The sequence below is a fragment of the Myotis davidii genome, unplaced genomic scaffold (genome assembly GCF_000327345.1).
Source record: "Myotis davidii unplaced genomic scaffold, ASM32734v1 scaffold930, whole genome shotgun sequence".
Classification (NCBI taxonomy): domain Eukaryota; kingdom Metazoa; phylum Chordata; class Mammalia; order Chiroptera; family Vespertilionidae; genus Myotis; species Myotis davidii.
In genome coordinates this window covers 990,732-1,016,186 of record NW_006282518.1, presented here as the reverse complement: position 1 = coordinate 1,016,186, position 25,455 = coordinate 990,732, and the positions used below count along the sequence as shown (strand labels likewise).

General features: G+C 36.0%; 1 protein-coding gene across 6 annotated transcripts in view; it reads right to left on the bottom strand.

Moving 5' to 3' along the window:
• CNKSR2 (connector enhancer of kinase suppressor of Ras 2) overlaps positions 1–25,455 on the bottom strand; it is a 246,582-nt gene that overhangs the window by 70,513 nt on the left and 150,614 nt on the right. For 4 of the 6 annotated variants that reach the window (XM_006752987.2, XM_006752989.2, XM_006752990.1 and 1 more), the window contains 2 exons: positions 18,807–18,896; positions 17,017–17,231 (listed from right to left, as the gene is read on the bottom strand). In XM_006752987.2, coding sequence (XP_006753050.1) covers positions 17,017–17,231; positions 18,807–18,896 — 305 coding nt within the window. The remainder of the gene's footprint in view (positions 1–17,016; positions 17,232–18,806; positions 18,897–25,455) is intronic. The other 2 variants (XM_006752988.2, XM_006752991.2) reach the window with 1 other exon arrangement.

The window sequence follows — 25,455 nt, the reverse complement described above, 5'->3', positions numbered from 1 at the left end:
TCCTATATAATAAAAGCCTATTATGCTAAGTGTCTAACCATTTGTTGGACAGTTTGACCAGTTGCAATGACCCATACTGACCACCAGGGGGCAGACGCACAGGGGGTAGGTTAGCTTGCTGCTGGGTCCAGCCAATCGGGACTGAGCGAGACAGGCCTGACATGTCCTGGATCCCTCCCGCAGTCCCTCCCTGGCCGGCCAATCTCCCGCGGTCCCTCCCCGGCCTCTAAAATATTTCTTCTAATTAATTTCCTTTCAATGTGCATGAATCCGTGCACTGGGCCTTTAGTATTGACATAGAGCTTCCCTAAGTGATAAGGCAGTTTTGCCCAGCTAGGGACTAAACACCTGTTTTCCTTATGGGGGTCTGGAATTTTTATAATGGCCTTTAATTTTAGCACATTCTGGGCAAGGGGTTTCTATGTGAATAATCCAAGAAAATCCTTGGATGCTGGTTTTTTACTGGGGTTGCTTGGGCAGAGAAGGTTGACATATGTGACTGCTGCATTTTTGTTGCTGAGGGAGAATGCACTGTGTATGATCTGGAGAGGGAGAGAGAGGGGGAGGAAGGGAGAGAGAGAGAGAGAGAGAGAGGAAAAGGAGGGGAGAAGAAGAGAGAGAGAGAGAGAGAGAGAGAGAGAGAGAGAGACCCATTGGAAGCCTGCACATCAATTTCTCCAGTTGTTTGTCATGGCGTCTTTTTCCCTTACTGATCTGATTGTATATCTTTGCTGTGTCACTGTAATAAATCTTAACTGTGGGTAGAACTCTCTGTTGAGTCTTATGAGTTTTTCTAGCAAATCATCAAACATGTGGGTGATCATGAGGACCCCTGAAATAGCCTCATTATTCAAAAGATTCCTTACAAACTTATATTAGAAACTGTCCACTATTCATACATATACAAATAAGCTCCTAACAGTGAAAGTTTCCTCATCCCAGCAACAGTGTGATTAAGTGTCCCTGAGGTGCAAATTTATAATCGTATGTTGTCTTTACTAGTCGTAATAAAGGAATTATTCATACTGAGTGATGGATGTTTACTCTCACTGATCCTCTTCCAAATGTGACTGCATGAAAGAAGAGGAATTCTAACTATTTTATGCGTTGTTTTAACTTCTGCCTAAAATGGGGCCTAGCACAGAGTAGATCTGCTCAATAAATATTGGTTGAATGAATAAAAGTTAAGTAAACCATCAATAGAGCATAGGATGTAGTCTTAATTAGCTGATTGTTTTAACCTGAAAAAAGTCCTTCAGTAGAAAACAAGCCAGGTATCTTTTGTCCAGTAATCCATGTACAGAATGTTACTGAAAGTTCTGTTTTTCAGTAGATGATTTGTTTTGGTAGATAATTAAAAGTTCCTTTTTATCCAACCTCCCTTAATATTACTTGCATTGGAATTGTCTTAGTGCACTTAAGTTCAGATTTGAATTCAAGGTGTGGCTGGCTAAAGTACATAAAATCTGTGTGAAAAGATATTTATGCAAATAATTATATGATGAATTATGAATAGATGTGTTGAAATCATAATTTTATCCATAAAAATAGAATGTGCTAAAATAAAAAGCCATTATGAAAGTATTGTTGATCCTCTTCTTAACCATGGCGATGCATGCAATAGTATTCTGTTTGGCTAGAAAAGATCCCTTTTTCAGACATTTGCCTGAAAAGACCATTTGTCTTTCATTTTGTCCACAGATGTTCTGTTCAAACTCCATTCCCCTCTGTTCTGGATGAGGAAGTATGGGGGAGGGTAATTTGGGTCATTCTTATCCTGAAACTTTCAGAAGCACTTATTTTAATTGTGGAAGAAAATGACAGTTTCTGTGTTTCATTTTGAAAGCTCAGCTACTATTAAATTCTTCTCAAGTTGCAAATTGCCACACTTATGGAAAAATTTGCAATCAAAATACTCTCTTGTTGCAATATAGAACTTCCACGTACTGAAATTTTCTGCAAAGTTTCAAGATTTCTTCAGTAACTAGTCAAACCAATCGCTTATTCCTTATGCATTAGAAAAGAGGGTGCTTAGCAATTTGAAACACTTAGGAGAAATGACAGCTATTTCCACATATTTAATTTTTTAATAAACAAATAAACAAAACATTAAAATATTTAAGATTAAAATATTTCACAAAGGAAGGTATTTTCCCTTATTTGCTAATTATTGTGTATCAGCAGAAAAAAAGTCTAAGTATGAGCAAGTAGGGTAAGATAGTAATGGGAATATTAAATACATTTAATGTAAAATATTAAACCAAGAACTCTTCCATTTAAAAGAAACAGCAGTATAGACTTGAACAAGTTTGCTGTTGGTGGTGGCCTTGCCCATTGTGTTGCATGAGAGTGAAACTCTGAGTTCAGGGGATGAGGATGAGGCACTGTATTCGCACCAGGTCTTTCAGTACAGTGGAGTGAACTTGCTCTCAGTGAAGTTAACCTGACTTTATACTGACTGAAAATGACTGCAAACACACTAAAAAATAAATAAGCATGTGTTTAAAAACAATTATCATGCTAATAAATTAGCAGTCAAATAGGAACAAAAAGGGAGTAATTGAGGGGAATATAGAAAAGGTCAGTCAAATTCATTAGGTTAGATAGAGTCAATGTTTCATCAAAAGTATATCATTCATGCCCAGCTGGCATGGCTCAGTGGTTGAGTTTCAACCTATGAACCAGAAGGTCACGGTTTGATTACCGGTCAGGGCACACACCCAGGTTGCAGGCTTGATTCCAGGTGTGAGGTGTGCAGGAAGCAGCCTATCAATGATTCTCTCATCATTGATGTTTCTATCTCTCTCTCCATCTCCCTTCTTCTCTTAAATCAATAAAAATACATTTTTAGCCCTAACCAGTTTGGCTCAGCGGATAGAGCATCGGCCTGCGGACTCAAGGGTCCCAGGTTCGATTCCAGTCAAGGGCATGTACCTTGGTTGGGGGCACATCCCCAGGAGGGGGTGTGCAAGAGGCAGCTGATCGATGTTTCTCTCTCATCGATGTTTCTAGCTCTCTATCCCTCTCCCTTCCTCTCTGTGAAAAATCAATAAAATATATTTTTAAAAAATACATTTTTTAAAAAGTATATCATGCAGATCAGATTCTGAAGGAAGGAAGTGATTGAATCTTGCACAAGATCCCATAAGGTGATTCCATTTTTCTTATGAAGTAGTAAAGTAGGAAGAATAGGAGTGATTAGTGGGGAGTAGTTAAGAAGGGTAACAAGAATCACCATCCTTGGGAAACAGGAACTGTCATTCCTGAATCATAATAATTATAATTTCCTGAGGCAAAGTATCAGGCACTTTATATCAGTTATTTATCTTAATCCTTACAACAAATCCTTAAAGTGATATCATCAATCCCATTTTAAAGAAGCAAAAAACTGAGATACAGAATGCATAAACAACTTGCTCATGACCACACAGGTAGTGGCAGAGTCAAAATTCAAATCCAGGTTTGCCAATCACAAAACCTGTTCTTCTACCCACTCTGTGTAATACTGCCTCCCAAGGAAGTATCTGTAGTCATAGTAACAATGTGAGAAAAAAGAAAAACTGCTTCTGACACGAAGACATCTATTTATGCAAACCCTCTCATGACATATGATGTAACTACATTGCTATGTGGAAAGAAAGGATTTTATAAAACAGAAAGATATTAAAGATAACATTTTTATATTAATGGAGATAATTCAAACCAGTAACATCTTAAGAATTTTCAATTTTCATGCTTTTTTCAATTTTATTTTAATTAGAATGTTATATTACTCTGTGGGCTAAAAAGATTTGCTGGTTTTCGGGCAACTATTAATCATAATACCTTCATGCGAGGAAGGTTCATGTTAGCATTTTAATTTTGCAAATGTGATAGAAACCAAGGTAAAGAAAGTAAAAAGGCTCAGTCAAGGTAGGCAAGGATGGGTCTGCAATCACATTTTATTCCAAACCTATTGACAGTGTTAATTGAACTCAGTGCAATTAAAAAACCCTATGTCAATACTGATGAGGAAATCAGTCATCCAAATAAGACGAGGCTGCCTCTCCACTAATTCTTTACACAAGAGAAATCTCTTGTAGCTGATTCATCACATTATGCAATTTTTCACCTGATACACTCCTGATAATTATGTAATGCCTTAAATTATTTGGTTTACTTTCTCAAGTAGTTTTTAACTGCTGCATTAGTTTCTACAAAGGCAGAAACCATCTGCTCAGCTCACCACTTTATACTTAGTTCTTAGCTAGGCCGCTATCATCTCTCACTTGAATTGACCAGATCTTATCTTGTCTCCCTGCTTCTCTTGCCCTTCCAGTCTATTCTCAATACCCCAGTTAGAGTGATACATTTCAAATGTTTATGTTTCAGCAAGAATGGAATACACAGTAGTGTGGAGTAACACTGTAGTAGGAATCAGGTACCTGACTTCTATTTCTCTATATTCCAGTCCACATTCCAGCTCTACGACTGTAGTAAAGTCACTGAACTACTCTTGACCTCAATTTCCTCATCTGCAAGAATAGGGGTTTGGACCAAATGCTCTTAGAGCATTAACTGTACATGATTCTGACTTCAAAATGAAGGGGAAAACGGCAAGTTACCAATGTGCATCCAATTATTAATGTTTATACCCATAATCAGTGTTAATCTAACACTTAATGCTAAATTATTTATTGAAAGGCAGTTAGTATATGTTTAAGCTCCTCCAGGAATTGGAACAACTTATCACCAGCCATATGAGGTACAGCTATTTTGAGGTGCTTGATTAATGTGTGCAATTAATATAGATTTACATATAGAGGCAGACAGTTCAAATAGATGAAAAGCAGAACTAGGGCAGTTCCTTGCTCCTGACACTTCTGTTTGACAAACTGTCGACATCTGGGTGTCAGAGAAATCAGTGTAGGCTTGCCCATCATTTGTGACAAAAAAACATTTAAGACGAGAAAAAAAATGAAAGAACTAGATTTGCCTCTGCAAGGGTACTCAATGACAAGAAAATGAATGATATGTAAAAGAAAGCAGAGAAACAAATTATATAAAAAGAATCTAAGAACAAAACCTAAGAATCTCAAATGGAATACTTTAAACAATAAAAACAAACAAACACAACAAAGAATCTCAAATGGAGTCACTGTATATTACATGCTAATTTTCTCAGCAATCATATGATTAAATCATAATTATTTATTTTTTCTGGCTACTGAATTAATAGCTTTATTTAAAAGAATCGAAAACAAAACAGCTTTTTTTTGGGGGGGTACCTTTATTTTTAAATTTGTTGCTGTGATATATTTTACATATTTTCTCATCATGGAATATTTGCCATGTCAATGTAATTCATTCCAAGAATGCTAGCTTTTATCTAAATACCTTTATGGCTAAGAGTATGTTTATATCAAGCTCTTATTCTGAGATTTTTGCTACTAAATAGTAGACAAACACAAAATAGACAAATAGTCATCTAAGACAACCACTTCAAATATTTCTACATCTGCTAGTTTTGCTGTAGTTTTGTTGATCTGGAGATATTTTTTCTGAACAGAAAAATATCTCAAAGAGAATACTGGATACATTTAAAAGTTAAGTTTAGAAAGTTTCAAAAGTCATTTATGCATTTTATAATAAAATAATTGAGAGATAAATCATACTCTTCCTTCTCTTCTACATCGAACCATCTAGTAGGGCATGATTTTAAAACTAAAAGAGCAAAATTTATTTTATCTAATAGAAGGGGAAAAATAACTTGATGGGATTTTTAAAAAATTCTGTTTGCAGCAAAAATCAAATCATCATGTTGTCATTTTAGATGGCATAAGAAAACTGCACAAGAATAAGCACTTTAAGTTATGAAAAATGAGATTTCTGCAGGCCTGATGTATGCTGCCACTTCTCGAGAAGTGGTTGCCTCAAATGCACCTAGTTTAGGTTTGGCTTGTTCTCAGCTCCCTGGTGAGGACATTTTGATAGTATGGTTGGAGGAAGAATGCTAAGAATATTTGTGTACTACCAGAGTGCCAGCCATTGTTCCGGATACTTTATATATATTGTCACAACAGGGAGCCAAAGCTTTTATAAAAAATACTAGAGGCCCAGTGCACGAAAATTCGTGCACTCGGTGGGGGGGGGGGGGTCCCTCAGTCTGGCCCGTGCTCTCTCGCATTCCAGGTCCCCTCGGGTGATGTCCACCTGCTGGCTTAGGCCCATTCCCCAGAGGATCGGGCCTAAGCTGACAGTTAGACATCCCTCTGGAAGCCCAGGAGGCCTCAGGGGATGTCTGACTGTGGCCTGGCTTGTGGCTGAGTGGAGCTCCCACTGGGGGAGTGCACAGAACCTGTGTTGAGTGTCTGCCTCTTGGTGGTCAGTGTGCATCACAGTGACCGGTGCTTCCGTGCATTCCACCATTAAGGTCAATTTGCACATTACCCTTTTATTATATAGGATATATGGGGGGCACAAGGGAGTAGAAAATACAATATATTCGAAAATATATTTATAGCAAACAAGTAGATTTCATATGGTTGTTTTTTGTAGCAGCTGTCTGATAAAAATTAAGGACATGATGCTAAAATGCAACTAAGTCAAGGAGATTCAGCATTTAGCTAAGGTAACATGGTCTAGGCATATAGTCTTCTGGTATTCTTCCTCAGAGTATGCAAAGAAATTCTTTAAATATTTTTCTAATGTGTTTTATTCAGTAGAAACCTCTTAGGTAAATTATACATTTTATCCTAATTATTACTTATATTAGTCAATCTCTTGATTGAAGATAAAATAAAATGTGAAGATATATTTTCCAATATATGCTTTGGGAAATTAAAGAAATAGGCTATAGGGATGATAACTTCCTACAGGTAGGCTCACCTTGAATCCAGTCTAAATTTATAATTTAGAATTTTTTACTTTATCACTGATCCTCATAAACCAACACGAGATAATTTTTAAAGCAGATTTTATCTGGTAGTGCCCACAAGAAGGGAAACCTCAATGTGGTGATTTCCTACTGTGCCAACTTACCAAAGCTGTAACTGTTTCTCAGAATTCCCTTTCCTGTATGGTTCTAGTTAGGGTTGGCCACAACATAACTTAGCGTGAATTTTGGGGAACACAAGTGAAGCAGCAGTGCTATGCTCTGAAAGTCAGTGTACGGTGTCAGTCACTGCTGCAGCTCACACATATTTTCACTTTTCTTGCCTTTTTTTTTTTTTGCATGGGTCAATAGCACGGTCTGCAACTCCTTCAGCTCTTCTAAGTCCTAAACAGGAAGCCTGTGAATCTCTGGTGGAGGGCTCCGGCTTTGTCACTAAAGTTGGAGGCAGGGTCCCAGTTTGTGCTCATGGTTCTAGTTTGTCTTGCTCTCTCTGGCTTCACAACAAAATTTCTTCATGACCACTAGCTCTGCTGAGGAATCTTCACTAGCACCTCAATTGATTAATAACTAGTCCTTTATTCCATATCACTTAGTGCCCCTGTTTCCCTGATTGAACTGAAACTGATATTTTCATTAATACCCAAAGATGACATATTTTAGTCCTAGAAGGCACCCTCATTTGCTCACAAGAAATAAATTTCCTTCCACGCACACAAATTAATTTCTTTTTTAAAAAAATATTTTTATTGATTTCAGAGGGGAAGGGAGAAGGAGAGAGAGGTAGAAACATCAATGATGAGAGAGAATCAGTAATAGGCTGCCTCCTATACACCGCCCCCCTGAGGGGATTGAGCCCGCAACCTGGGTATGTGCCCTTGATCAGAAGCAAACCCGGGACCCCTCAGTCCACAGGCTGGCGCTGTATCCACTGAGAAAACCAGCTAGGGCTAATTTTTTTTTCTATGTGGTGTTAAGAATAGTTTCTATGTGCCCAGCATTATGGAAAAACTTTATACACACAGTGTATGATTTAATTCTAAAATAGCCTGGTGAAGTAAGAATTATTATCCTCTTTTTACTCATGAGAAACAGGTTCAGAAATGTGTCTAGGTTCATAGAGCTGACTTAAAGCCCATGTTCTAAAACTACAATATTATTCTTGGCCATCTTAGAGAAGAATCTTAGAAAAGACATTTCTCTTTAACGTTCAGCCTTTTTACCTGGATGTGGTTAGATACAACCACCACTATCTCTTCAGGCCACCCCAAAGTTACAATAATAAAATAATATATGAGAAAGTAACTTACTCTCCTGTTTCCTATGGCATGAAAGCTTGCATCTACTTAACCTAAAACCATTTGCATTTAAAGAATAGGGATTGAAACACTGATCTATTTCTCAATATTCCATATTATTTTGGGTTCCAGACTTAGGATTCTGTTCTTGGCTTAGCCTGATACTTGTGATGTTAAGAAACAAATTTAGCAACATCACTTAGAATTGAGACTTTAGGGTGAGCTCATGCACTTTGGACACTGCTAGTTGCTATCTGAGCCAAAAACCAATGAAGAGTACACGAAGGCTCAAACAATTTAACATTGTTATTGGAAAATTTATATTCAAGAAACTAGAATGTAAAGTAGTCAATTATTGTGACTTAAACTTCATTCTAATATGAGATCTGGGCTAAGAGACCAGGCATGTAGTTTACTAAGAGGAATCTTTGGATGAGATTTGGACATATACAACAAATCAATAGGATTCTAGTTTTGTGAAATTAAAGGATGCTGTCAAGGGAGTAATATATATGAAGAGTTAGAGTGAAGAAGATAATTTGACATAGGTTATGGTCTTTCAATGAGAAAAGGCTTTAAAGAGTTCTGGTGGTAAATTAATTTTACCTGGAGTTTTATTAAACTTGAGATGTTTCATTAAATAAGTTGTGGTAAGGTAATATGGGTAGAGTGATTATATAGGAGCAAAAAGGACCTATTGCTAACAACATTTGAGGAAGTTTTCTGAGGCTATAAAGCTGGGAGATACAGGTCTACAACAGGATAGAGAATGGGGCTGGGGTGCTACTTTAACCTCTCTGGTTAGTGCAGGTATGTCCCCAAATAGTTTGTAATTATTGACCTTATCAACCAAGCCAAGGCCTCTCATCAGAATCTGCTTAATTTTATTTTCTCAAAGGCAACAAGGAATTTGTAATAAGATTTAAATTTAATAAATTTCAACGGAATAATTTCCTAATTCAATTCTTCTGTGTCCTGTTTTGCATGATGCATCACTAATGAAGCCAGATTTTGTGTTTTGCTTCCTGGCAGCCATTATTTGAACAGAAACTAGCAGAATGAGACACATTTGTTCAAACATGAAATGGAAAGGACTGGCTTCAGTTTATCAATAATCTGTTTTATACAGTGTGAGCAAAAATCTCTCGCAAAAGTTACAGTGTATTAGTGAATATTTTTATTTTGATTATATAATGCTTAATTTATTAAACTTCAAAAAGTTATAAAACAAGAGTTTTCAAATGTTGAAACAATATTTTCACAATTAATACAATTTATGAATTTAATCAGTCTCTTAGGAGTCCTATACATCAAATATTTTTCAGGCTGCCAACACTTTAAAAGCACCACAAAACAAAATAATAAAAGCCAAATGCATTACTTTTGCACTCAACCAATACAATAGCATTGGTACTATAGGTGTGCTTGTTTTTTCAGTATTTCTATACTTATTTTTTAGAAGCCTCTTAATGATTAAATTCCTTTAGTTGTTATAGGACTACTTAGATAATCTACTTGACCTTCAGAGAATTTTGGTAGATTGTGAATTTTGAGGAATTGTTTTTTTAAACTGTTAAACTTATGTGTATAGTCCTTGTCAGTTTGGCTCAGTGGATAGTGTTGGCCTGTGGACTGAAGGGTTCTGGGTTCAATTCCAGGCAAGGACACATGCCGGGGTTGGGGGCTCAATCCCCAGTGTGGGGTGTGCCAATCAATGATTCTCTCTCATCATTGACGTTTCTATCTATATTTCTCCCTCTCCCTCTCTGAAATAAATGAAAATATATTAAAAAAACTTACATGCACAGAATTGTTCTTAGTATTGACTTATTCTTTTAACATCTATGGGGTTTGTAATGATAACACCTCTTATTCCTGCATCAAGACTCAGCCACCAGGAGCCTTTAGCCCAAGATAGCCCTTACTTTGAGAATCACTGCTCTAGTGAAGTGGCCCAGTGAGAAACACTTTTCACAGTCCAGGGTATTCACATATAGGGCTTTGCCAGTGCTACTGTGACGTTGGCATTAGCACTCTAGAATGAATCAAGTCACCCATAGAAATCAGAGAGAATACATACAAATACGAATACAATAGTATTTAGAATGAATGTCTGACATCTATATGCTCGGTGGTGAGGAGAAAGATCAAATCATATTGTTCTATGACTGTCATCTAGGTCAATGTAGTCAAAATATGGAGAAAGTGGTTTTTAGCTCAGAGATGGCTTTCTACCACTAAGATTAACTGTTCTTTTGTTTTAGTTTCATTATGCTGAAACAATGTTTCTAAGATAGCTATTAGACAAACTGAAGTTTATCACTGCAGATAAACGTAAATACAAATGCTTATATGCTGAAAACATAACATATTTTTCATCTTTGTGATAGTAATGGCTTTGTCTTTTCTAATAGATGGTAACACCCTTAAGAACAAAAATGGCTTTATTCATCTAAAAATGTGAATTTTGGAACCAGATTGCTTAGACTCATCTTTCATGTATGCTACTTTCGAGCTGTGTGACCGTGAGTAAGGTAAGCTCTGTTTCAGTTCTGCAAAATAAATATTATAGTAGCAACTTCACAAGGGTCAATATGAACATTTGATGAGACAATGTATGTAAGTTCTTATCATAGTAACTTATTACACAATTGGTAAATGTTGGCCATTATTAGCAGTGACAGTGGCAATATTATTATTAGTCAATATATATTCCACATGTAGACTGGGCTTTACCCATGGTTGAGACTACTAGAATCATTGTTGGGTTTCTACTAAATTATGCTATTTTTTGAGGTGCAATATAGTGTGCTGACCAGAAGGCAGAAAACCAATGTTCAAATCCCAGCTCTACCACTTACTATTTAGTTAACCTATGTGCTTCAGCTTCCTAATCTTTAAAATGGGTATAGAACCAGCACCTTTCTTATAGGGCTATTAAAAGGATTAAATGAGTTAAATTTGTAAATTACTTAGAATAGTATCTGTTTTATAATGTTTATTTACTTGATAAATTAACAGGTAAAATGTCTTTAAACAGTTTTCCCCCTCCTTCTTCCAGGACCTCCACCAAAAATCCCTCTACAAGTTGATGAAAATGGCTAAAAGTACTTATCAGAAGTAAAATAAGTGAATATCTGCAGTTATATCCTAGATACCTAAGACAAGCCTCAGAAATGCTGAAATGTTATGAAAAGAATTATCCAGATTTTTAAACACCTACTCAAAATCTGTTTTAAATAAGCCATCTAAAGTCACATTATTCAGTTTATGAAAGTACACATGCATCTTGCCAGGATTCATAATCAAAATTTACTTGTTCTGGCATCTCATCATATAAATTGAATTTATATGATGAGATTTAAAATAAATTATTTTGCTTATCGATTTAGTTTAGCAGCTTTAATGTGCAGCAAGTTGTCATGTGTATATTATAGTAGAAAAAAGGTGTTGAATCTAATAATTCTTTATCTCAAGGCTTTCACCACATCTGAATTACATACACACATACACGCCCCCCCCCACACACACACACACAGACACTCACACACACACTGCTGTCTACCTTTTCTTCATGTGCTCTCAGGTCAGACAAGGTGGGCCCTGCAGCTAACAATTCCCACATTTTCAGACAGAGAATCTGTGAGTATGTAAAATAAAGTTATACTCGTTTGAAAAATATCATAACATAATATCTGGCTGATAGACACATTGCGACCTCCATAATGAGAAGGCAGTGATAGGAAGAAAGTAAGAAGGAGCTGGAATTGAAGCTCTGAGCTGGAGTGGAGGGAGTGGATGGAGCAGGGGCTGAAGGGGAGTTAATCCTGTTGCACTGGTGGCATCTGTGGGGCAGAGGAACCTTGTAAATTACCCTGATCAAAGGTGCAAACTGGGACCGGCTTTGATAGGGAGCCCAACATGGTGAGTGTAAGTTACTAAGTGCTTCCAATACTCTTTTCAAAAGATGGGTAGCCAGAGATAGGCTCCATATTGTCTGTCTCTGGTATCAATAAATCAGCTAGATGCTCCTTAGAGGGCAGGCCAATAAGAGCAAGGTTCCAATCGGAGTGAATTGGAATATTATTCAATAAAACAAAGCAGAATTTCGTCATATGAACTAGACAAACATGATAAGACATTCAGAGCCCTAGGGATCTCCCCAGGCACATTGGACATGAGCCTATGATAATAAGTTCCTGGCAATTCCTACTATGAATACACTTCAATTGAAGGCCTACTTTAACTGGGGACGGTTGACCTAGGACATGGAAGTGGCTCTGTCTGCAGGCTGAGGACCTCAACTGACATACAATGAGAAAGACATTGAAGTTCCCGTCACATTCACTCACTTGTTCAATCACGTATCCGTCACATTTTATTGAGTGCTTATAAGGTACTAGCCCTATTCTAGATGTTGAAATAAAGAGCTGAACAAAATGTAGAAGCTCTCTATTCCTTTCATGGACATGGATAAGCCCTACCTACCAAGTTCAGGGGAGAAAGACATTAAGGTTTTAGGACACTAAGATGATCACATAAATAAATATATAATTACGATGCATAAGAAAGGTTTTGAAGATAATATGCAGGTTGCTAAGATTATACCAGGAGAAACTGATTTAGTTTAGGGGTAGTGGTCAGGGCAAGTCTCTCTGCAACTGTAGGATTTGAGAGAAACCAGGCCAGGAGGAATGAAGTGGTAAAAGCATTCTCAGTAGAGGGAATAGCATGTCCAAAGGAAAGAGGTGTTAAAGACTGGTGGGTGACCAGGATGGTCAGAGCACAGGGAAGGATTCACTTTTAAGTAAGTTTAAGGGAAAAAAACCCTGAAATTACAAGTATATGGAATTAATAAAATAAAATTGTATATTTTATAATATCATAAACTTCTAAATCCTCATTATTATTATATGAACATTTCTGCGCTAATTGTTAAGAGGAATGAGCCAAACACTAAAGCCAAACTGTATTTCTGTTGCTTTGTGTATTTTTATGCGGTTACTTCCAAAATAGACCAATGGGGCTTATAATCTAGGTCTGTTTATAAGGAACACCACACACACACACACACACACACACACACACACACACACACACACCTTTAGCAAATTGTTCAAGGATACTTAATGCTGATATAATCCTGCTATTAAATTAAACTAAATTTGAACTCATTTGAACTCAGACAACATGGAGCTATTATTACCGCAGTGAAAGTGAGTACTCAAATCTTAATTGTTCTCTTCCATTTAAGTCCTATTCTATTAAAAATGGCCGAGTTATCCAAAGAAATAATTGGTAAGAATAAAGATTAGTTATTCATCACGAAAGTGACTGGATTACATATTGATGATAGTGATCTTGTACTTCAGAAAATTTAACATAAGAAAAAGTCTTTTCACTTTTAAATAAGCGTGTAGAAACAGATGGAAAAAAATAAAACAAGAATTCCTGTGAAATATAAGACGCAATCATTTAAGTGTACATTGTTTGGCTTCTAAGGTCAAGGAAATTTTCATTATAATACTCTAGTCTCAGCAGTAGATGCTGAATAACTACTTTTGCTTCATAACAGCAGCAGTTCTGTATGTTTTTCAAAAATTCATAAAAACTCTGGGTAGCAATCAATCTAGGTACTGAAGATGTTATTTAAATAAACCTATGAAGGCTCATGTTTCTTAAAGTCATACTTTTTAAAAACTGTTTTTTTTAATCCTCACCTAAGGATATTTTTCCATTGATCTTTTTAGAGAGAGAGGAAGAGAGAGGGAAAGACAGAAAGAAACGTCAATGTGAGAGAAATACATCAACTGGTTGCCTCCTACATGCACCCTGACCAGGGCCCGGGCTGGGGAGGAGCCTTGACCAGAATCAAACCCAGGACCCTTTGCTCCACAGGCTGACGTTCTATCCACTGAGCAAAACTGGCTAGGGCTAAAGTCATACATTTTCAAACTTCACTCAGCCACTAAAGCACAAATTCATTTGTGTCTGTAATGCCTACCATGCATATTGTTCCAGGGTAGACTACGGAAAGATCACTGGGGTAGGTGACTTTGGTTATAGTCCTTACTCTTACTTTTTTTTTTTTTTTTGCAACAGAGCTTTGGGTAAATAACTTAACCCCTTTGAGTTTTGTCATTTGCAAATATGGTTGTTGTGAGATTCAAAAGACACAATAAATATGGAAACTCCTTTGAAAACTTGGAAAATACTAAATAAGTGAAGGTAAGGTCCTCAAGGGAACTGAGAGTCTAGTAAAAAACTCACAAAAGAATGTTCTCTCTTTGAAAACTGGTTATAGACATCTAATATGCACTTTGGGGCTAACAATTCTTTAGCTTCTTCTTTTTAAAAAAATCTCTTTATTAAGTTATTACATATGTGTCCTTATCCCCACGTTACCTCCTACCCCCCCACTCATGCCCTCACTCCCCTGTTGTCTGTGTTCATCTTTAGCTTCTTTAAACCAGAGAATAGAGTTAGAAAATGTCCAGCCTTCTCCTCTGGGATTAGCGGGTCAGTATTACATGGGAGGACTTCACACATCGTTAATAATATTCCTTACTCAGCGCTGTCCCTCTGTCAAAAATCAGTTTGGATAAATATCTCTGAATTATCACATTACAGATTTGGGACACATTAATTAAAGTAGGAGGCAAAAGTAGATGCTATGATTTCTTTCCAGGAATAAAATTGTAGAAGTAAAGTTACCATTTGAGGTTCTTGATACGTGTAATGTATAATGCTCTTCAGGAAGGCTATAACAATTTATACTCCTAGACAATACTCTCAATCTTTCTGCTCACCAGTTTGACTCACCTTTTACTATCTTTCATGTTTTAATAACTCAAAATCCACAAGACTCATCTCTCTTTTCTTCCTCACACAGAGTACTCCTGTTCAGATGTGCATGACAGGGAAGTGCAGGCTGAGTGTTTAAATGCACCTTCAATGGTTTAACATTCCTCTTAGGATAAATACAAACTTAAATAGTTTCTACATTCTGGGAAAAGTAGCCTTTTCTTCCCTCTCCAGACCCATCTTTCACTACCAACTTCCCTTTCAAACAGGCCAGCTGCCTCTTAACTTTAGATTTCGTTCAGGCTATTACTTGTGACAGGAACACCAGATTTTAGAGGGGACTCAGTGTTCAGAAAGCATTTCTGACCAGTGATAGCAAAAGTGCCCCCTTTCATACAGCTACAAATATTGATTTCAGACTGATTGCAAATATCTGTGGAAAATCATTGGATTTGTCAGTCATTCAAAAGAGCAGGTTTTGATGTGGGCACTATTCTCTTTGAGAGGAAGAGCTTGGGGGTATGTAACTGGGGCCAGGGGAGGTTAGAGAATGAGCACGTAGGAATGTGAAGTACATTCCTACTTCAACCCAAAGAAATGAAAATAGTTTCCTACACTTTAGTTTTATGAGAGAGCTACAGAATAAGATGATTTTAAAAATTTACTCAGAAAATCAACTCAAGTATGTTATTAAATCTTTCACACTTTGTATACTTAAATGGTATACCTGTTACAGAAGTGCCAGATTAAAATTTTTTGATACACTGAGCATTAAGCACAGTTATTCAAATTACTTAAAAAGTGTAGTCCATGTTTTTCAAGGACTCCTAATAAGGAGCTCTAGCTCAATTGGCATAACAAACTCCCTTTTAACCAAAGTAATATAAAATGGCTTGATTTTGTGATTTAATGTTCTGGTTAACAATATTCTCAGCCTGTACATTGCCATTGTCCTAGTTTCTCATCATCCTCTGACCTGGCTTAATGACCCTGCCTCTGGCTTCATACTCTTGATCAATGCTCTGCACCATATAGATAAACAGGCCAATCTCATCATGCAAGTCCCCAGCTGAAAATTCTGCAATAGCTCTTTATCACTGCTGGAAAGAGCCTAAGTACTTTATCATAAAATTCCTGATCTAAGCTGACCTATACATCTCTAGGCTCATCTACTGCCCCTAACTCACATGCTTTCACCTCAGTTTTTAATGAACCACTAATTCTTAGCTATATGAAGTCCCTAGGATATACCATATTTGCATACATTTGTGGCACAACTCCATATGCCTTCCCACAATACTGCTACACATCTTTCACCCATCATCCAAATGTTCCCTATTGTAAAGCGTTTTCTCACTTCCTTAGAAGGCAAGGCCCTTCTTCTCCCATATCCCTCCGCTACTGCTTGCACCCACCCATTACAATAGTCAAATTACTTTAAGACTCTTGGAGCTTTTCTCTCCATATGATGATGTGCTATGTCTTCCCATTTTTACCTTGAGCACTATGCTGGTCTAGTAGGTGCTCATTTTTAAATAAAATCACAAATATATTAAAAATTCTATCTTCAATGTTGAATTCTACAGCTACCTATTTACCGTGCATTATTATAGTGATGCTTAATCAGCTAATGATTACTCTCTATCAATTCTGTGCATATTATATTATTTCATTAAAAATCTAACTTGCTACAACATATGAACTCACTAAACATATGAACTGAAGAACAAGTCAATAAGCCATTGTGTTTTCTTTAAGGGCTTAAACTCTAAACTTAAGATCTTTTGTGAAAATCTAGCAACAGGATAAAAATAAATAATTTGGAATTCAGCCAAAAGAATCTCCGAATAAAAGCTGGGTCAAGGGCATGTACCTGGGTTGCAGGCACATCCCCAGTGTGAGATGTGCAGGAGGCAGCTTGTCGATGTTTCTCTCTCATCGATGTTTCTAACTCTCTATCTCTCTCCCTTTCTCTCTGTGAAAAATCAATAAAATATATATTTTAAAAAAAAGCTGTATTATAGAGTCTGAAATTTTACTTACGTGGTACAGTGTGGCCTCTGGCACAGGGGTGCCCATGATGTCTTGTCTCAATGTATCCATTTGCAAACTAGGTAGCAATGAATAGTGGGTCGGGCTATTACTCTTATCACTCTTCTTTTTAGACTTCTTCCCTGTGTCTTTTTTGCTGTTTCTCTGAAACATGTATTCTTCTTGAGCAATTTTTTCATTGCTCATATAACGGAGTAGAGAGTTTTCTATATAAAAAGAGATAAATACACTAAAATAAATATGCAAATATTCCAAATTTATCATTCTTTCCTAATTGTGCTATTAGATTCCATTTCAGAAATGTAACTTGATTTAATTTATAAAATACCTATGTAGTGGAAATATAGAAAACCTTAATTATTTGGGATCATAGGACAATAATAAATAGCTTATATATTATATCTCCAACTTTCATCTCTGGACCAACTATATCAGAAGCACCTGCCGAACCTGAAGCAGAAGTTCTGGGTGTGTGCCTCATACATATTTTAACAAGCTCCCCCAGGGGAATTGTGCTAAAAGCTGATGACAAACACCAACCTATGGCAGGCTAGATAGCATCATTGGAGAAGTTAAAGCCCACATTAAGAACCAATAGTCAGGAACCTTAGTTTATAAAAATCTGTGCTTAAATTGATAGCCAGCACTTAGTACTTCATAAGGCTTTTTACCCCCCAAGTTGTCACTATCATATGAAGTTCCAAAAGAGGGACCCAGAGATGGCATATGATAAGCATTTCTCTTTTTATGTTTTTCTTGATTACTTCTATAAAACAAATTAGGTTAGAAACTGAAGTTTAGAAAATGGAATGAGTATATAGATGTAAAGAAATTTGTCAATGTCCCTGTCCCATTTTCAAAAATGCCTGCTCCATAAAACAAGTGTTAAGAAGACTAATGAAGCAGGTATTCATGCTTGCTTATCCCTGTGTGGTCTGTGCATCTGTGTAGTAATGAAATAAATTCTGTATATTGGCTGGAAATAACAGACAAATGGGTTAAACATATTGTGATGAAAGCTTAGTGAGCTTAGGTTTTATAAATCATTTTTGCTTGGTTTGGATTTGTATTCTTTTTCATCTACAACTTAATGGCTCTCGATTTCAGAAAGTGGAAGTAGCAACATGATCCACTGGGCCCACCATACGTGTACTTGGTTGAATCCCACTTACTAGTGAGACTTTCCGTTGTTCTCTTTACTACCCAACTCAATAGCAGGATAAGTGAACATAAAAACTTACTTTTGGTAGATACTTCAAGTGTAGCCCACCCCCAAGTAAGAAGATAACCCTGAACAGCAAACAGAAGAGAAAAAAAAGCAAAGCAGTTTTTTTTCCCATTTCTATATAGTTTTCACTAGAGTCACTGGTTGAGTTTCCAATAGCTTTCATCCATGTGCTTCATTTTAAGGCTGTATTAATATAAAAGTGGTGAGGTTTCATTGCAGACCAATGGGGACTGATCACAAACTCTATTTACTAAACTTTTATGCAGTTTCACACTTCTGACCTTGTTTTCCAAATATTAACTTTCAAATAATAATGAGCTATTAATTTTTACACTGTACTTATCTACCCTGAATCCCTCAGGAGGCATTCACAGAAGATATCTACTTAATAATAGGTCAAGATTGTCAAATGTTGGTCTGAATTGGTTTGGGTCACTGAGTCAATGAAAGAATGAAAGTTTTTCTACTGAAGCCATAAGATCCTATTTAAAAACATTTAAATTTGCTTTTTGTTCCAACAACTCAGCCTACACTGAAATTCTAGAACACTTACCTCTTCTACTATCTCTCTTCATCTTATTTGGATCTTCATAGTCCCCCACCCAATTATATTCCACTGGCATAGATATAGGTCGTAGCTTGCCTAAACACAGAGAACAAAATTCACATCACATTGTTTTTCCTTCCCCATGTCTGCTTAAACTTACACTGATTTTTAGCTACAGTCTGCAAAACACACTCACTCATATGCAACATTATGGTTGGCATTTGTGTAGATGAAAAATGTGTGTGTTTTGAGCCAGAAGGTGAAACTGCCTGTGGCAATTGGCCAGGTGATAATTCAAACATAAGCTACGTTTTGTAAACAATAAAGACTAGCCTAGGTTTGCTCTCTTAGGAGCCCCAGACTTTGAGGGTGGTCCTTTACAAAGAGGATCATTATTTCAGTGATTTTACTTTATTTTCAGTAATTTGATCTCTATCTAATTCTCCAACGCCCACGTGTCTATATATTGATAGTCAATCTCCAAGATAGTAGTCCCTTGTGTTTAACCTGCCTGCCAGGACATGAACCCACTGTTTCATGTTGGAACACCACAATGCTAACTTCCTACCTTCACTGCCTCCTAGCTCCCAATGCCGTACATTTTGATACCACCACGCTTCAGCAATATACCTAGATTCTCTTATACCTGGGTCTTCCCCAAGCATCTCGTCTTTTTGAATTGTGAATAAGTAATTCTAGTCTCCAGATCCAAGTATTCAGTGCTTTGGCCTGTCCCATTTCCCTTTAAGTTTGTATTCTTATTACACAACATTTTACTTAAGTAAGCAGAACTCATGGCATAGACTTCAAGGATAAGTTTTGGTGAGGCTGCAGTGCATTATTTTTGATCAACTTGAAATCCTGAAGCACAAAAGAGCCAAAAATATATAAAAGTTTAAAAAGGATACCTAGCACAATGCGTGGTTTACAATAGTTGCTTAATAAATTTTGAATGAATATAAAGCAAAAGTCTCCACAGGACTGGATAGTAACAATGATGATTATGACAATCATTATAATAATATTAACACATATATCACTTATCATATGTCACATACTGTCTAAAGGTTTTATAAATACATGTTTAATCCTCATAATTATGAAAACTATACTATCATTATTCTCATTTTACTAGATGAAGAAACTGAGACAGGTTATGTAACTTGCCCAAGGACACAGCTGGTAAGTATGTTGTACCAGGGTTCAAACTCAGGCATTCAAATACCACTTCTGCCTTAATTCTTGGTGACTTCAATATTCAGCTTCTAACCCTCACATTTTCCTGAGGGTTTCTCCTCTATGCATTCTTGTAGTCATATGCTTAATCTTGTCATCTTCAATGGCTATAATCTCTTCCAGTGTCCAATTTTCCAACTACCACCTTCTATATTTTGTGCATACCTCTACAGCACTCCAAGTCCAATGATCCTTCCTCTAATCACACATCTTCCCACCTTCACCTCTCAGTCACCATATGTCTTTTTCACTTCCCTCCTTGCCTAGTTAAATTTCACAGTTATTATGTGTTCTTCAGAAAATGTGCCAACCTTATGGCTTTTTATTATATATACTGAAACAGTATATTTTGCTAACTTCTTTGAAAGTCTGAGGATGAATGAGACATGGTAAAATTATTAATGAGCCAAAAAATGCAGTATTATTTAATGGTTTACTTTCAAGGTATGCAAACAATTTTATAAACGATCATCTAAGATTCCAAAATTCTCATGGAGTAGAATTACACTTTTACAGAGGGAATTTGGGTGAGTTGATGTAGGTCAATATATTCTGCCCAATGAGGGGAAAGGGGAAGGTTTTAGGAAAGGTCTCCTCTTGTCATGTCTATTCAAATTCTTTGCAGAATCAATCTGCCAGATTTTCAATGTTGTGAATGCTGCATTTTCAAACATTTCTTTAGAATCTTTTTTAAAAATAAAGTCCATTTCACATTAGCACTGAAATTGGAGCATTAATAGTGCTAACAATGTTTCTACATGTCATGAAGAAAATCTTTGAAAAGTACAATATCCAATAAATAGGCTGTTGTTTTTACTTGCTCTACATGTTATATATACATATATAAACTAATTTGATAATTGAAGAATTAATTTGTTGTTTGGAGCCAAATATGTGTACACATTGGATCCCAAAAAAGTCCAAGATATACTGCCAGTTTCTATTTTCATAGTTTCCTTCTCCTTCTTTCCAGCCTATTTTCTCTTTTTCTCCTTCTTACTTTTCCTTACCTTCCCCTCTGTCCCTAGCTTACTTCTAAGATAGTATGTCAACCTGAACAACCCCCTACATTTTTCTAACAAATGGAGCCTTACAAAGCTGTTTGGTAATCCAGTCAGAACTAGATGTCCTGCTTCCTTATCCAGAAACATTCCCATATTATGCTACCCATGATGTCTATAGAAATACTACTGAATGACTGCTGTTCAATTGTATCCCTTTTTAAAAACTCTCTCCCAAAACATGGTAAAATCATTAAGTTTCAGGGCAATAAACAGCTTTTGAGAAACAATATTCTCTCTTACAGTTGCCAAAAGTTGAAAAAGACTTCAGAGAGATTTCTTAAATCTGACATAACCTTTAGCTCACAAAAAAGCTTTCACTGCAGTCTAAGAAGAAAAAAATATATACACATCTGTTCTGAATAACTTAACCAATATTTTGATGAAAATGAGTGCAGTAAGGAATGTTAAGCTATAAGCATGCCACATACACCGATCAAACTTCCCACATTCCAGACAGAAAAATTACTTTCAGATGGTTGACTGCATTTCTAGGAAAACATCCGAAGGTTATTTGAGGTAGAGAACCACATATTTAAAGAGGAATAAAACTGAATTAAATGGAAAGTCAGTAATTTTTTAAGGATAAAGGCAACATATCTTGAATTAATAAAGTTAGTAAGAACAGGCACTTTTGATCTTTATGTCCATATTTTTAAAACTGCTACAACTTGTTTGTGAATTTTCCTATTGCTTACTAAAAGTGATCTAGACTTTAAATGGGGAGCAAGATAAAAATTGTTAAATGGTTAAATTAGAAAGTGCATCAAAAAGTATATGGACCTGGAGAGCATTATGCTAAGTGAAATAAGCCAGCCAGAGAAAGACAGGTACCATATGATTTCACGCATATGTGAAATCTAATGAACAAAATAGCAAACAAAATAGAAACAAACTCATAGATGGAAAGCAGGATGACATCTGTTAGAGGGGAGGGGATTGCAGGGCTGGCTGAAAAAGGTGAAGGGGTTAAGCAAAAATTAAACAAAAACACCTCATAGACAACAGCAGTGGGAAAGGGGGGTGGGGCAGGTGGAGGAAGGTAAAGAGGGGATACATGTTGATGTACGGAGACTTGACTTTGGGTGGTGAGCACAAAATGCATTATACAGATGATATATTAAAGAATTGCACACCTGAAGCCTATATAATTTTATTAACCAACGTCACCTGAATAAATAAATTAAAAATAAATAAATAAAATGGAACTTTTAATATTTAACACAATGGCTAATTGTATTTTGAACCAAAACATCTTTTGTAAACATTCTACCAACAGAACAAATCTTCAATACACATTGTAGTTCAGAAAGACTGGTTTTTCTTAGTTAAAATGTCACTATGCATAGAGATTATTCTACATTAGAAGGGTGTGGAAAGACTGAGAAGGATTCATATGATTTAAATACTGCCTAAGTGGCAGAAGAGTTCTAGGTCCTCCTCTAACTGGGTATACAATGAGCTATGCTAATGGAGATTTGCCCCTTGCTGTGCCCAGCAATAAATGTGGACAAGAAAGATGACATGGGTATTATTTGGTTAAAAACATCCTGTTTTCAAGTTAGATAACTAGAAATTAAAGGAATTTGTTTTTTTAAAAAAACCTTAGTAAATCATATTGTAATAGCTATGTACAGGCCAGTGGGGGGGGGTACTTAAAATATTAGGGGGACCACCCTGTAAAGTATATGATTGTCTAACCACTATGTTGTGCACCTGAAACTAATACAGAAAACTAACACATAAAAATGTGAACTATAATTTAAAAAATATGGAAAATTGTATGTTATATATTTTTCATCATTATAAAAAAACCTTAGTAAATCAGTGTCTTGAAAATCTTATCAACATATGGAAGACAGTCATCATTTCTCATGAAAAGAAAAAGACAAGGATTAAGACTATCAACTGGAAGACTTTCAAATGAAACAAACAAAATGACATCTTAAAGTTAAGTAATAACTTTATAATTTCTTTGATATATTTTTTCTCTTTATGATCATGTTAATCAGTGAAGCTAGCAAGAAAGGTTGCGATGAAAAACTTAAGACATACCAAAGTTAATTTCTCAGGATTTCACTGATAAGTCAGCCCATGAATATAGACTTTCAACTTCCTATCCCAGGGCTCTTTTTACTACACTAATTTGATTTGGTGATGAATTTAAGGCCATTGCATTTACAGAAAAATCCAATTCATCTTTCTTCAAAAATAATCTGATGACATGGATTATTACTGCTTTTGTTTAAGTGTCCTCCCAGTTTGAAAATCTTGCAAAAACATTCGTAAAAGCTAGCTAAAGAGCTAATGGAGGATTAGTGCATAAATTGTGGATGTAACTTTGTTGTATATTCTTTAAGGAAGGTGGAAAACAAATTGGTTTGACATTGCACTACTTCTAAAATAATGCTAGGTTGTCATATGTATATTTAGATGTCTATATATTGTTTTAATTACTTGCTCTAATGTCTTCAGTCATTAAGGTAATCAGGGTGAAATTTTTAGTCATCTCTTCTTTAACAAGATTGGCTGTAACACTTGACATTTCCTATCCTCAAGGATCTATTTCTCCCATGATTTCTGGAAAATTGTTTTGCAGTGATACAAGAAGCCTGGAGTATAGAACACCGTGCACACATCCTTCCAGTTAGTATTTATTTCTTTAGTTGGGACTTTTTATCAGAAATAAGATTTACTTTTAAAAATGGCTTTTCTGCAAGAACTAAATGAAGATGACATTCAACAAGCCATCTGTTAGGGCAGGCTTCAATTTAAGAATAGAAGTTTTTCCAAATGCTTATCTGGAACTTAAAATACAAAGAAAATTTATCATTGGTATATGGGTCTTTAAAAGGAGCCGCAAAAGTCTATTTCAGCATTTTAAAAAATATATTCCATCAAGCATTAGTCCCATTCAACGGTTAATAAGTATTTTGTGATAAAAAAAAATAAATGCACAAATACATTTGGGAAACAATAAGCTAAACCGAATTCAACAACTTTCAAACCCGTTGGTATGCTAACGTGCACTTATTGATCTCCAAGAAGGGTGAAAAATCTGCACAGCTTCTGAATCTTATTTAACTACATAATCTCTTCCTTTCACAAAGATTCTCTTTCAGAACTAGTTACCTAAGAACATATTTAGGAAAATGCTGGATTATATAGACCACATTGTGATTTGAGAGCTAACACTAAAGACAATGGGTCCCTTCCTATTCCAGCATTTGTCATGATTAGGTTTTCTATTGTAGAACGGGGTAGGTCATCACAACCTTACACTATTTTTTTTAATAAAATCAAAAAGGCAAATGACCCTATGTTGTACAAGGGCTCTTTGATTTTCTAGTCATAGTTACCTGCTTCTGTATTCACTTTGTCTGCAGCTCATTCTTCTTAAATTAGCTAGGGTTTCTCGACAATAGGACTTGCCACTTTGGACTGGATCATTCTTTATTGTTGGGAGCCATCCTGCACCATTTGTTGTGCACATTCTATGAGTAGCACATTCTATGCAGGATGTTGAAATGACATCCTGGGCCTCTACCCACTAGATGCCAGCAGCACCTCCACCTCCAGATATGACAACTACAAATATCTTCAGAAATGGCCAAATGTGCTCTGACCCTAGCTGAAAATCACTGAATGGGAGTATTTCTATTATTTCCTATTTTTTCTTTAAGGGAAGCATTATTTCACCTAGTTCGTATCTTTCTGTTGATTAATTCATTTGAAGAGTTTCTTTTATCCTCTGATAGCTGCATCAGCTTTGTTGATTTTATTTGCTAATCTTTCCATTTTGTCCACATATTAATACTCTGGAACTTTATTATTTTTTTCTTAATCTTACTGGTTATCTTTTATCTAGTAGCTTCAGTTGTTTCAGGGTGATCTCTTCTTGCCAGGTTTCATTTATTTGAGAGACTACAACTTATTTTATTTATAATACATATTATTATCTCTCCCTCTATTACTTTTTAGCAACTAACCTTAACCTTTAACAATGTGTGGGGTCTGAATTGTTGTTAGAATTCTGATGATATGAGGTTTTAAAAGGTCCTTTTGTCCAGCATATGAGCTATTAATTTCCATAGTGGAACTTTAAAAAAACCTTGGATCAGGGCAGTTTCTAGTGTTATTAGCTATTTGAATGCTCTTCCTTTTATTTCTCAAAACCAAACCAAAGAAAGTGACAAACTCTATTCATATGTCTTTTAATTTATATTATTTGAATGGCTAGTTATTGGGTAGTTAGAGGGGCCAAACTGAGGAAATACTTCCAGCCCTTTGTCCTTTATTAAGCCCCTCCAAAGGAGAGGAGGAAATGTTCATTTGATCCATCAGCATTTGATAATCTT